Source organism: Mustela erminea, chromosome 5 (genome assembly GCF_009829155.1).
Source record: "Mustela erminea isolate mMusErm1 chromosome 5, mMusErm1.Pri, whole genome shotgun sequence".
Lineage (NCBI taxonomy): Eukaryota > Metazoa > Chordata > Mammalia > Carnivora > Mustelidae > Mustela > Mustela erminea.
In genome coordinates, this window is record NC_045618.1 from 21,006,617 (window position 1) to 21,019,675 (window position 13,059).

Below are 13,059 nucleotides of genomic sequence, written 5' to 3' on the forward strand. Positions count from 1 at the left end.
GTAGTGATTTATTGTAAATTTTCAAGCTTCTCTTAACTGTTTCAAATGAAATATTTGTTTTAACAGGCCCAGCATGAAATTGGTAAAATTCAGAAAAGGAGATAGTGTGGGTCTGCGCCTGGCTGGTGGAAATGATGTTGGAATATTTGTAGCTGGTGTTCTAGAAGATAGCCCTGCAGCCAAAGAAGGCTTAGAAGAGGGTGATCAAATTCTCAGGGTATGTCAGTATATCAGAGATATGGTTTGAAAGTACTTAGATCTTTAGAGAAAGACATCAAATACAGCAAACCTATTATTATAATTCAGTTGTAATCTTAAGTCATAGTCTCTTGAACCAAATATCCATTTCAGATGAGGAATCCGTTCTGGTCTTGGTTGTACTGACCTCTTCCCTTCCCATTTCTGCATTTGGTCTTGTTTATTGGTGTGATATGTGTTACTGCAGGGTATGATCCTCTGGTTCATTTCAATCTCTGATGTTTGTAGAACTTACAAAAAAATAATAAAGGTCTTAGATCCCTGTGATATCCACCAAGTAGTCTTTTTAAGTTTGACTAGACATTCAGGCTGGCAAGACTGACATAGGGCACAACTTGCCATCAGTTGTCACTCTCCCATGGGAGAGGGAGCCGTCTTTGCAGCGGTCCACATAGCCATGTGGGTCTTTCTTTACCCTGGAGATGGCTTACCTGCAAGGAAATGGGGATGTCCATTGGGCAAATGTGTCAGCTGCTGTGGCTCTGAAGCTTCATACCTCACAAGAGACAAAACCAGTTACAGGAGTCAGAAAGTCCAGCTTAGGTGTGGTCTCTTTTTTATTTTGCTGTTGTTGTTTTTCTGTCTTTGCCATAAGTGGTGCTGTCTAGTCATATAGTTATCATCTTTATCTGTCTCCTTAAAATATCCAGATCTCTTGGCAGAGAAACTGTGTCCGGTTTAACCCAATCATATCTGTTCAGTGTGAGTTCCTGTTTGCTTCACCCTCCAGCATAGACTGTCATTGCAACCTCTCTTCCTGTCTTCCTGCATTTGGGCTACCTCCTGCTCCCTGTCCTGGCTTCAGTCTCCAGCTTGGAACCTTGCTGCTTTGCTCATGTTTTTCTCTTTGCCTCCCCTCTGGCTCTTCATCCGTTCTCTGTTGTCTTACTTCTCTCCTTTTGCTGTTGAAATTGTTGTCAGTCCCTGCCTTGCTTCCTTTTCAGTGATCACTGTCCTAAAGTTTTATTGTCTGACTTCCATCATAACCACTGCTCAACCTGAAGTCTCATAAGCCATCATCGACCTAATGGCACCATCAGCTCTCATTTTCCCTTATTTCCAAGCAGCGTTTTGACTGTCTTAAGTAATCTTTCTTGAAGTGCTTTCTTCCTTGGACTCCATAACATTTTCATTCTGGTGCTCTTTTAGTCTTGTAAATTCTTTCCACCCTTCCTTTATGGTTCTTCTAAAGCTTGGAGAATGTCAGCAGCTCTCTGCTTCTCTCTTGCTACAGGTCTCCATCTCGACTTTGAGGGCTCATGTCAGCAGCCTACCATCAGAATCTTTGAGCTCTTCTGAGTCCCCTCCCCACTGTATGAGCTACCTATGGCCATTTTCCTCCTTCTCTCCTTTCCCTTCAAACTTCCTATAAAAGTCAAGCTATCATCTTTGACTTACTGGCCTCCATCTGACACTGTACTTTGATTCCTCCTTGTGATAATACATTGTACTCAGATACAACATGGAGAGTGATGTTCACTACACTAAAGAAATTAAACAGACCTCTTAACCACCTCATATCCTATTTGAAATAGTCAGGGCATACATACATCATTTTATTTATTTTGTTTTGTTTTGTTTTGTTTTTGTTTTTGTTTTTTGTTTTGTTTTGTTTTTGTTTTTGTTTTTGTTTTTGCTCTTATTTTCCTTATTAAGTAAGCTTTACCCCCAACATGAGACTCAAACTCACAACCCTGGCATAAGAGTCACGTGCTCTTACCAACTGAGCCGGCTAGGCATCTGTATGTGCATCATTTTAAAATTATTTCTTAATAATTTACTTTTGTTTTATATCATAAAAGTAGTGCATGTTAATTTTTTTTTTTTAATGTGGAAAATTTTCAAAAAGTAAAAAGAAAATCTACCTGTGACCCTGCATATAATCACCAGTAACATTTTGATAAGTTTCCTTTGGTCCTTAAGAGCTTCTAATATAAGTACCTAATGACTTTGCAGACATTGAGCCTACATCATACAGATGTTCTTATAGAGTTGGGACAATGCATGTGCTGTTTTATTTTTCTTATTTCCTACTGATTTCTTTTTCAGAATCTAGTAAAAAGTAAGGCTCTATTTTTAAATTCACAGAATTAAAATCTTTTTTTTTTTTTTGAGGTATACTGGTATACAACATTATATTAGTTTTAAGTTACATTTGTGGAGTTTATAATTTCAAAATTTAAAGCCAGAAGGCTTATAATAATAGATACTTGGAATTAGATGTTGTCTTTCTGGTCTAAATTGGTTGGATATTGCAGTAGATGATCATTAATGCCAGGATGTATTATGGCTACTCTTTAAATGAATTTACACCTTTACCCAATTTACTTGGTTTCTACATATTTTAAGTTAGAGTGTATTATTTTTCTCCAAAGGAAAATCAGTTTTTTCCCTCTGAAAGCTGTGATGTTTTCAAATTACATAAAGTCTGAGAATCTTTGTTTTCTGTGTAGATAAGTATTTTCATAATCTTTAAATATGGCCAAGAATAATTTGTGAAATATATTTTAACAGGTAAACAATGTAGATTTCACAAACATCATAAGAGAAGAAGCTGTCCTTTTCCTACTCGACCTCCCTAAAGGAGAAGAAGTGACTATATTGGCTCAGAAGAAGAAAGATGGTGAGATACTGTCAGAAAATGGAGAAAATCTACAGAATTCTGAGAACTTAAATAGGGATTTTAATTTCCATTTTTAAATAAATCATTCAAAGTTGAGTGATAAATCCATTTGTTAATCTCAGAGTTTAAGTCACTTTGAGGTACAGTCTTAACACTCTGCTCTTTAGAAAGCACAATTTTAGGACCAACCTTTATGACATTCTAGTTTAAGTAGAGTGCTGTCCAACTCTTCACAAGGCACAGAAAAATCCTAGTTGTTTATTAGCCATTAGAACCATACAAAAGTATACAGACATCTTCCAAATTTTTTACTGATGTTTTCTAAGCAATACATTTTTGTTAGCATTAATTAAAGAGAAATGCCTAATTTTCTTTGATTAGGAAGATACACTTTTCAGTTAGAACAGGGTTTCTCAGCCTCAGCACTATTTTTGTTTTGGGCCAAGTAATTCTTTTTTGTAGAAGCTGACCCATACCTTATAGGATACCTAGAAACATCCCTGGCCTCTATCCACTAGATGCCAATAGCACACTTACCTGATCAAAAATGTCTCCAGATATTGCCAGATATCCCCTGGGGAAACAAAATTACCCTCATTTGAGAACCACTTATTTAGAAAATGTGACTATCTGTAATACTTGCAGCAAAGTTAAGTTAGATGATATAAATAGAACTGTGTGGTTAAGGACAAGTTGCTTGATCTGTTTCTGCATTACTTTTCCTCATCTGCAAAATGGAGGTGCTAAACCTATATAGGTAGGTATAAACCTATGTCCTATTTCATGAGATAATGGTGCTGTACGTGAGACAGAATGCCTAATGTGGTATGTGGATCCAACATCTGTTGAATGCTGTTGGTTTTATTATTATCAGAGCATCTTCACATAATCTATTTCTTCAGAGTAATTTCTTATCTTACTCGCTATTGATAATGTTTTTGTTTTGATTCCTTTTAGTTTATCGTCGCATCGTAGAATCAGATGTAGGAGATTCTTTCTATATTAGAACCCATTTTGAATATGAAAAGGAATCTCCCTATGGACTTAGTTTTAACAAAGGAGAGGTGTTCCGTGTTGTGGATACCTTGTACAATGGGAAACTAGGCTCTTGGCTTGCTATTCGAATTGGCAAAAATCATAAAGAAGTAGAAAGAGGCATCATCCCTAATAAGAACAGGTATGAATGTTTGGATACTTCTCATAAAATAGTTAAGTAAATGATGATGGAAGACTTGAATCCCACTGGGAAATTTTGGCAGTGTAAAGAATTAGTTTTCATTATATTCACTGTATCTGTGACTGACTTAGTTGTACAAACTATTTTATTTTATTTTTGTATTTTATTATTTCTTTCTTTATTTTAAGTAGGGTCCACACTTATTGTGGAGACCAATGTGGGTGGGTCTTAAACTCACGACACTCAGATCAAGACCTGAACTGAGGTCAAGAGTTGGACGCTTAACCCACTGAGGCCCCCAGATGCCCCAGAACTTCTTTATCTTAGTTTAGCCATTAAGATTTAAACTACATGTAGAGTTCTGTCCAGTATTTTGACATTTTGTGTAATCTATGGGTCTTTTTCCATTTTGCTTTTCAAATATATTTATCCATCTGTCTGTCCTGTATTCTGTCTTGTCCAGGGCTGAGCAGTTAGCCAGTGTACAGTACACACTTCCAAAAACAGCTGGGGGAGACCGTGCTGACTTCTGGAGATTCCGGGGTCTTCGCAGTTCCAAGAGAAATCTTCGAAAGAGTAGGGAGGATTTGTCAGCTCAGCCAGTTCAAACAAAGTTTCCAGCCTATGAAAGAGTTGTTCTTCGAGAAGGTGATTTATTTTCTATAGAGTAACCTTAATACCATTAATGTCAATGTGCTTAAGAAAGAAAAAGTATAAACTGTGTTATTTTTCCTTTGAATTTCTCCCAGCTGGATTTCTGAGGCCTGTAACTATCTTTGGACCAATAGCTGATGTTGCCAGAGAAAAGCTGGCAAGAGAGGAACCAGATATTTATCAGATTGCAAGTAAGTGGCCTTAAGACGGACTTAGATGAGGTTGAGGGTATTGCCTTACTTGGTACTCCTCTAAAGGAAAGGTCTGATCCATTCACCTAACAGAAATAAAACTTTCTGTAAGTGAAAGTTTGCAGTTTACCCAGTTTATTTAATTTGGAGGGAAATTGGAGTGACTGTGTCCTGGTTGTACTACTTCCCTTTAATAATAAAAAGAATCACCCATTTATGAAGCTCTGGCTTCATATGAAAATTGAACATGATCTTGTTTAATAAATCTGACAATATCACCATGGGTAATATTAGAGTATCCATGCTAAAGTTGAGCAACTTAGGGTGGTTAGGACCATTGCCAACCAACCTCTTCACTCTAAATTTCCCTGATGACACCCAGCTAATGAGTGACAAAACTCAACTTTGAACCCAACCCTTCCTGGCTTTAGTCCAGTGCTTTCAGTCATTGAGCTAACAGAAACAAGTATATAAAAAGGGTAATAAAAATATGGTTCATGCCATCAGTTATTGTAGGCATTTATAGTAAGTTAGAGTTAAATATAAATAATGAAGATGTAGTGCTTTAAATGCCTAACAGATTCTGCTTGCAGATTCTTTTAGTTTAGCTATTGTGGTACTTTAAATATACGGACTTGGTTATGACCACTTTGGCTTGCTTTAAGCTATAGATAAAGCCTTAAGCTGTTTTTTTCCTCTAATTATAGAAATGCTCACTATTTGGAAAGCTTAGAAAATTAATTTGATGACATATATCGTCATCATCCTTAATTTTAACCTATTATATTTTCTTCCACCCTACCACCGTTTGCAAGCAAACGGTGTGGGGGTGTGGGGCTTTATTCGGTTTTCCTCCTTTAATTGATAAAACTGTGTTTTTTTAAATTATCCATTGTGCAACCAAATTTTGGTTGATTAGTCTTCTGTTATTTATAAATAGTTGGTTTCAATTTTATATTTTACTTTTATAAAGGATGTGGAAATCGGTCCATATTTTATTTGCTTGTTTCAGCTTTGCTTTGTTTTATGAAGGATTTAAATCCTCAGAAATACAGCTTTTCCCATGTTTATGATAATTTTCTTAGAATTCCCAAATACAGTCAGAAATAAGCTGTGGAACATGAGCATTTTCTGGTTACATATGGTTGCATATGATTGCTGTTGCCGTCTGAAGGGTTGTGCCTTTGTCATTGTTCCTACTGTCATTAGGTGAGACCCACATTAACAGTTTTAATTTAAAGAATAAGAGCATTGCCTTTTTATTATATTGCTTTTCACTGAAAGTTGAATGAGGCTATTTAGTTTATGAAACTGAAAAGATTTGCAGACAAATGATAGTAAAATTTGACCAAGTTTAGAAAATGCTTATTTCTGCTTCCCCTTTCAGTTAGTATTTTCAGAAGAGGTTTTTTTGGGGTCATCATTTGTAGATAGCATTTGGCCTAAATAAGTTGGTGGTAACCCTGCCCATAACCAAACTTAGGGTTTTTAAATATAGGAAAAGTATGTGTGAAGACTTGTGAAGCTCTACCTGAGGAAGTAATTGATTGCTTTAATTGAATTTTTTCTACACTTCAGCCAGGCTTTTAAAAAAGGTATTAGGATAGCATAGTTATGTATCCTCTCTGAGTCCAGTGAGAGTCTTTTGCTAAAGAATTGGTAGCATTTTCTCCAACCAAAACTACCAGTTGATCTCTCTTTAATTCTCTGTTCACCAGATTTGAAATTCTGCCCTGTTTGCTTGTAGAGCTTTATCTTAATTCCCTAGAGTCGTTCAGCTTGCCTTCAGTGTAACCTTTGTCCTTCCAAATCTCTGCTTTTGTCTCATCTGAAAAACCAGAGCTCCTGTTTGTCTTTAAAGTTTTCCTTGTGACCAGAGTCATAAACATTGCTGTGCCTTTGTAGTGAAGAACTTCATATTAATAGACCTCCAAGGTTTCTGGTTAGTAACTGGCTCAAGCTGCACTTGGCATATTATACACTAGTAGGGAGGGACAGGATGCCAGTGTGAAACCGCAGGCTGTCTCAGTTACAAATTAACAGCCTTCTCTGCACCCAGGTTCCAAAAAGTCCTCTAACCCAGAACTCCTCAGCCCCTCTGTTACAGCATTGTTGGTTTTGGGTTGTGGACTTATCCAGGTATTGATTTCATTGGCTGCCAGCAGCTGGACGGGGCTTCACCCAGAAGAGGCCTCCTAAGTTTATCTCTGTTGGCTGTACGAATAATGTCATTTTCTTTGCATGTCACAATGTGTAAAACCTTTGGAAATAGTGCCATGCCAACCCATTCTAGAGTATTAGGCAAAAGAAAAAAATGGGTCTCCATACATGCATATTTTTACCTCTTTTTTTAATGTCTTTTTCCAGAACGTAGAAAATTTTTAGAAAACATAAAATATAGATATATGAAACTCACATTATTTCAAGTTTAAATATTTTACTTACACCAAAACAGAATTGATCATTTTATTTTCCTTTAATGGAAGCAAGCTCATCAATATTATTTTTAAGTTTATTTTTTTAAATCTCATTTTCAATTGAAAGAATTGCCATATTTGACAATTTTTCTTTCTCTTCTCTCTCTCTCTCTCTCTCTCTTTTTTTTTTTTTAAAGATTTTACTTATTTATTTGTGAAGGAGAGAATGAGAGAGCGCACAAGAGGGGGAAGGTCAGAGGGAGAAGCAGACTCTCTGCGAAGCAGGGAGCTGGATGTGGGACTTGAGCCTGGGTTCCAGGATCATGACTTGCGCTGAAGGCAGTCATTTAACCAGCCAAGCCACCCAGGCACCTAACAATTTTTCTTGACCAGTGACAGTCTAAAATAATTTTTATTTAAGTTTTACTTATTAATTCCTTATTGTTTTTAATTTTTATCTTTCAAACATATGGCCCCAAAGTATTACTTGATTGCTAAGGTTTTTTGGCACCCCATTGAATATTGCTCCTGAAATGAGTGCCTTGCTTGCCTTCTCTAATCCCAGAATTGTTGGGAAGTGTTAATTTAACCCAGTGGCAATCGACCAGGGATCTGCTTCACTGAGGATACTGGCTACTCCTTGAGACATTTTTATTTGTCATAATATGGACGAGAGTCATGTAGCACGAGGTGGCCAGAAATGCTGCAGAACAGGCTGTAGTGCACAGGACAGCCCCTGTAACTATTACAGAGTCCAGCATGTGGTAGTGCCCAGTAGTTGAGAAACTATGGTCTAATCAATGGACATTTGATTTTTTGTTTTTGCCTTTTGATGTCATGGATAGAAAGTGAACCACGAGATGCTGGAACTGACCAACGTAGCTCTGGCATTATTCGCCTTCATACAATAAAGCAAATAATAGATCAGGTAAGTTATTGAAAATTGACCTATTTCATTATAATCTGTGAATGTTGTTTGAGTGGGATGAAGTTTAGTTAATTTGAAAGTAGTAATGTAGCTTTTCTAAAATTACTACTGGCCTGCCATAAGAAGATTAAGCCCCTACTTAAGAACATTCCAATAACCACTTTCACTGAAACAGTATTACATGCATCAAAAGATATTTATTATATGCATAGGGAATATAGTTACTTTATAAGATCATGTCAGGAACATTAAATTCGTATACTCTCTTTCACTTTACAGAACACAGATAATACTGTAAACTTGCAAGTATCGGGGCTATCTTAAAGTGAGCGTGAAGGTTTTGTTTTTTGTTTTTTTGTTTTTTTAATTGGGCAAGAAATTGTATTGAATTCTGATTACCGTTTTTCCTAACATGTACTCTTGAGACATTTTGGAGCCCAATTAAATGTCCATTACCATTGGAATGTATTTTAGCCTGTGACTTTTTTTGAAGGTGAAGATTCTTAATTAACTCTGTCTTGTGTCCTTGTTTACTTTTTGTGTGTATGTGTGCCTCCAGGACAAACATGCTTTATTAGATGTAACACCAAATGCAGTTGATCGTCTGAATTATGCCCAGTGGTATCCCATTGTTGTATTCCTTAACCCTGATTCTAAGCAGGGTGTGAAAACAATGAGGATGAGGTTATGTCCAGAATCTCGGAAAAGTGCCAGGAAGTTATATGAACGGTCTCATAAACTTCGTAAAAATAATCACCATCTTTTTACAAGTGAGTAGATTAAAGGCCTTCATGTAGTTTAAAATGTCTAGGCAACAATATGTAGACAAAAGTACTGAGTTGTTCAAATGCTATAAGTGATATATATAACCTTTGCCTTGGAAAGCTTCCTGTTACATTAACAGCTGCTGTTTGAGTCAAAGAACATGTACCATGCCAAAATAGAAATTTCAAAGGTGTGTGTCCTCAAACATTATCCTTCAAATAACTAAGGAATGATGATTGAGCTGGTGCATTTAGGGTTGAATGAATTCTGGCTTTTTACAGAGTTCTAACTGTAAAACAATGTTGTTCATTTATTTTCAGCTACAATTAACTTGAATTCAATGAATGATGGTTGGTATGGTGCACTGAAAGAAGCAATTCAGCAACAACAGAACCAGTTGGTATGGGTTTCTGAGGGAAAGGTAAGAAACTTTCTGTTCCTTAGCCCTTACAGTAGATGATATGACTAATCAGGGATGCCTTTGAGTTACCATTGTTTTCTGTTGAGATCAGTATATTAGAGTAATTTGGGGAGAGTTTGCTTTTAACTTTTTATAATTTGTATGTGGGGGTCATGAAAGCTGTTTTTGACAGTAAAAGGTTCTGAAATTTCCCCACCTTTGAATTACCACTTCCGTGGCCTCTCTCCAAGAATTCTCAAATGCTAACTAAAAGGGCAAGAGTTTTGGCTCTGCCCAAACTTTGGCTCTGAGAAATAACTTAGAACCTGGCTTTAGTTTTCTCCTCTGAAAGCAAGGAGAGTTGAGTGGGCTGGGTCCATGTTTGCCAAAGTGCTGTCCTCTGCATATGAGTTTCAGGACTTGGTCTGGAAGAAAAAGGCAAGTAATGGGTGGGGAAAACTGTAGCCATATCTCCCCTGTAAGGGGCCGGCAGCACTGTATCTACCAGCATAGGCTGGTGGCTTTGGGAAGTTTTAAGTAAAGAACCAATTTTTTTGCTTTGTTTACCTAGGGATTTTTTTTTTGTGCATAGTACCTGTTCATATTGTTGCAACATACTTAGGAGATAATGAACAGAGCAATACATCCTTTTAGATATAATTTTTTATTTTTATGTACATTTAAATGGCCAGCTTTAAAATAACTACTTTCTGTTATCAGTCTTTCTGGTTTTATAGCAGTCTTTGATGGGAAAGGTCTGTTCATTTTGTTGGGCAAGTTGATACAGCTGAAAGAAACTTTTATTTTATTATATTTTACCTTCAGTACAGTATTAATATGTTTTGGTTGCTAGAAAAGATTGAGAATATCTCTTGTTTTGTTTTGTTTCGTTTTGTTTTAGTATTTTGTTGTTGGCTTGGTTTTGATTGTGTTTGGCCCCTGCACGGCCCCTACTTTCCTCTGCCTGGCTCTGGCTACAGGTGCTCTAGCAGTGCATGCTGCATGCTTGGGACCACTGTGCCCTTTGTCCAGAAAGCACGACCTTTGTGAGAAGGGATGTGAAAATGTTTACATCTAGAGGTCGTGTTTGGTCTGCTGTTCCCACCTGTATTGATGTGTCAGAATCGTGGTTTTTCTCATCAGTACCACTTTAGGGGATGGACTATCATAGGAGATCAGACCACTTTGAATAACTGGCATATCAGCTGGGACACTTGACAGACAAATTGAGGTGGAAAAAAAAAAAACCCACTGCATCACTTTACAGAAACACACTATTTTTACTTTTTGATATAAAGAATTGTAGTCCTCTCCATACTAATCTGTAAAAACACAATTCTGTTAGCAGCCTTTCTCAGGTAGAATGGTTAATAGCTTGCCTTGGTGATTCCTGAAATGAAATTAGTTTATAAATGCACAAAGTATGCTATCTGCCTATCTGAGGGTTTTTTTTTAATCCACAAATCTTAATTTTCTATGATTTCTTTTCATGATACTATTGTGCGCTTCCTGTCTTTGCTTGGATTTTAAAATACAGGTCTAACTCCCCTAACTTACATGAGGAAAAACAGATCATTTGTTATTAGAATAGATTGATGCATTTTGGAAATCAGAATAGGTTTTTAAAATTTAAATCAAGCTTGGTAGATCTCCTGCCCCTTCTATTCAAGTATAAGTTATCATAATAGATTCTTAAACCAAAACCACTTCATTTCACATTGACTTTCCTGAGCGAACTTCTCTGTTCTAATTGCTGGAAAGAGTTCTTTTTTGCAAGATCTGACACAGTCTTAACGTGTTTCCAACTAAACCAAGAAAAGTCATCCTGAGACTTTCTTAACATGTAGGCATAGGTCATTTCTTGGTTCAGAGCAATCCGTGGTTCTTGCTCACTTGCGCATTTCATACCACTGCAGAAGCTAGGTGGATTGGTGAATTCCAAGTTAATTCTTCCCCAAGGACTTAAATATTTCCCTGGCTGGCTGCTGGGTAATAGAGTCTTCCAGAGCCCTGGTGCGTTAGAAGTTAAAGTAGATAGCAAAAAGACCTCTCTTCTGCAGCAGCCATTATAGAGTTGAGAAGTCCTTGAGATTTCAGTGGGAGAGACTCTGCTGTAACTTAGAGCAGAGCCCTGGAATTCTCACTCCCTGAGCTCAGCAGGTCCTCTGTTGAAAACCAGAGACCCAGGGACACCTCACATCCCCTAGTCTTTTTTTTTTCCTCTTCCTTTTTATTTTCCTCAAAGATTTCATTTATTCTTATCAGGAGGGCAGCACTCAGGATGAGGCTCTTAAGAGAGCCAAGCATAGGACTGTGTGGAATGTTCCATTCAGGCGGCTCAAGCCTTGTTTGTCCTCAGTCTGTGCTTAAAATGGAAGGAAGATTGTCTGAATTCTGGATTCTAGATCCTTCGACTCTCGTGCCCAGCTGGGCACAATGTCCAGGCAAGATCTTCAGGGACTGTTCTGATTAATCCAGGTACTGGTTTCAAACTGGTATCTAATGGCAGCCTGTTGTTGCAGTTCTTTAGATTCCTTTCCCTCAGATGCTTCTCATTTTCTTTCTGGTCTACTCAGAAGATAATGTAGACTAATAAAAACCAACTCAGCTCTTAATTACTTATGAAAGAGAAACACAATTGCATTTCTCCCTCACCATCCATTGGATACATCTGTGAAAAATAGTAAAGACAGTTAATTCTTAATTTAATGAGGCAGCTGGCACTTAGGTGATGATGCTTTTCCATTTTGTTTTACAAAAACTTGAGGGCCAAATACCAACTTTTTAAAAAGTTGTTTTCTTTATAATATATACTTATATGTATTTATAAAAATATATGTAAGCTCTTACTCAACTTGAACTGTGGCATTTATTTTCATAGTTACTCTTAAATGCGCTGTTCTGTCAGTGTGTCGTTGTTTATGTGAGCTTGGTTTGGTAACATTCTCCCTCTTCACCTTGCTTTGGGCTGATACACTGATTAGGTTTTGTAAACCTGAGTGGTGTCAGGGTTCCTTCATTGATCTCTGGGGCTGAGCCTCAGAGTCCAGCTTTGTCGTGGCTAAGCAGCCAAAATTTCATTCTTCCAAGACCTTCAGATCTCAAGGGATGCTCTGTGTGTCTGCATGTGTGCTTGTACAATCTTCTTGACCTTTCCTCGCCAGAAGTTTCAAGAAATAGATGTGATTTCTCTGAAGAAAGATATCCTTTTCAATCTCCCTTGTAAAATAAAGGCCATCTCTTAAAGAACTACTGAATAAAATTTTTAATTTACTTTTATTTGACCCAGGCGGATGGTGCTACAAGTGATGACCTTGATTTGCATGATGATCGTCTGTCCTACCTGTCAGCCCCAGGTAGTGAATACTCAATGTATAGCACGGACAGTAGACACACTTCTGACTATGAAGACACAGATACAGAAGGCGGGGCCTACACTGATCAAGAACTAGATGAAACTCTTAATGATGAGGTTGGGACTCCACCGGAGTCTGCCATTACACGGTCCTCTGAGCCTGTAAGAGAGGACTCCTCTGGGATGCATCATGAAAACCAAACATATCCTCCTTATTCACCACAAGCGCAGCCACAACCAATTCATAGAATAGACTCCCCTGGATTTAAAACAGCCTCTCAACAGGTAAGC

The 13,059-nt window shown here is 37.4% G+C and overlaps 1 protein-coding gene across 7 annotated transcripts in view; it reads left to right on the plus strand.

Moving 5' to 3' along the window:
- Positions 1–13,059, plus strand: part of TJP1 (tight junction protein 1) — a 241,608-nt gene that overhangs the window by 208,608 nt on the left and 19,941 nt on the right. For all 7 annotated transcript variants that reach the window (XM_032342229.1, XM_032342230.1, XM_032342231.1 and 4 more), the window contains 9 exons: positions 67–217; positions 2,773–2,881; positions 3,839–4,058; positions 4,522–4,706; positions 4,808–4,903; positions 8,166–8,248; positions 8,808–9,018; positions 9,334–9,434; positions 12,703–13,053. In XM_032342229.1, the coding sequence (XP_032198120.1) occupies positions 67–217; positions 2,773–2,881; positions 3,839–4,058; positions 4,522–4,706; positions 4,808–4,903; positions 8,166–8,248; positions 8,808–9,018; positions 9,334–9,434; positions 12,703–13,053 (1,507 nt within the window). The remainder of the gene's footprint in view (positions 1–66; positions 218–2,772; positions 2,882–3,838; positions 4,059–4,521; positions 4,707–4,807; positions 4,904–8,165; positions 8,249–8,807; positions 9,019–9,333; positions 9,435–12,702; positions 13,054–13,059) is intronic.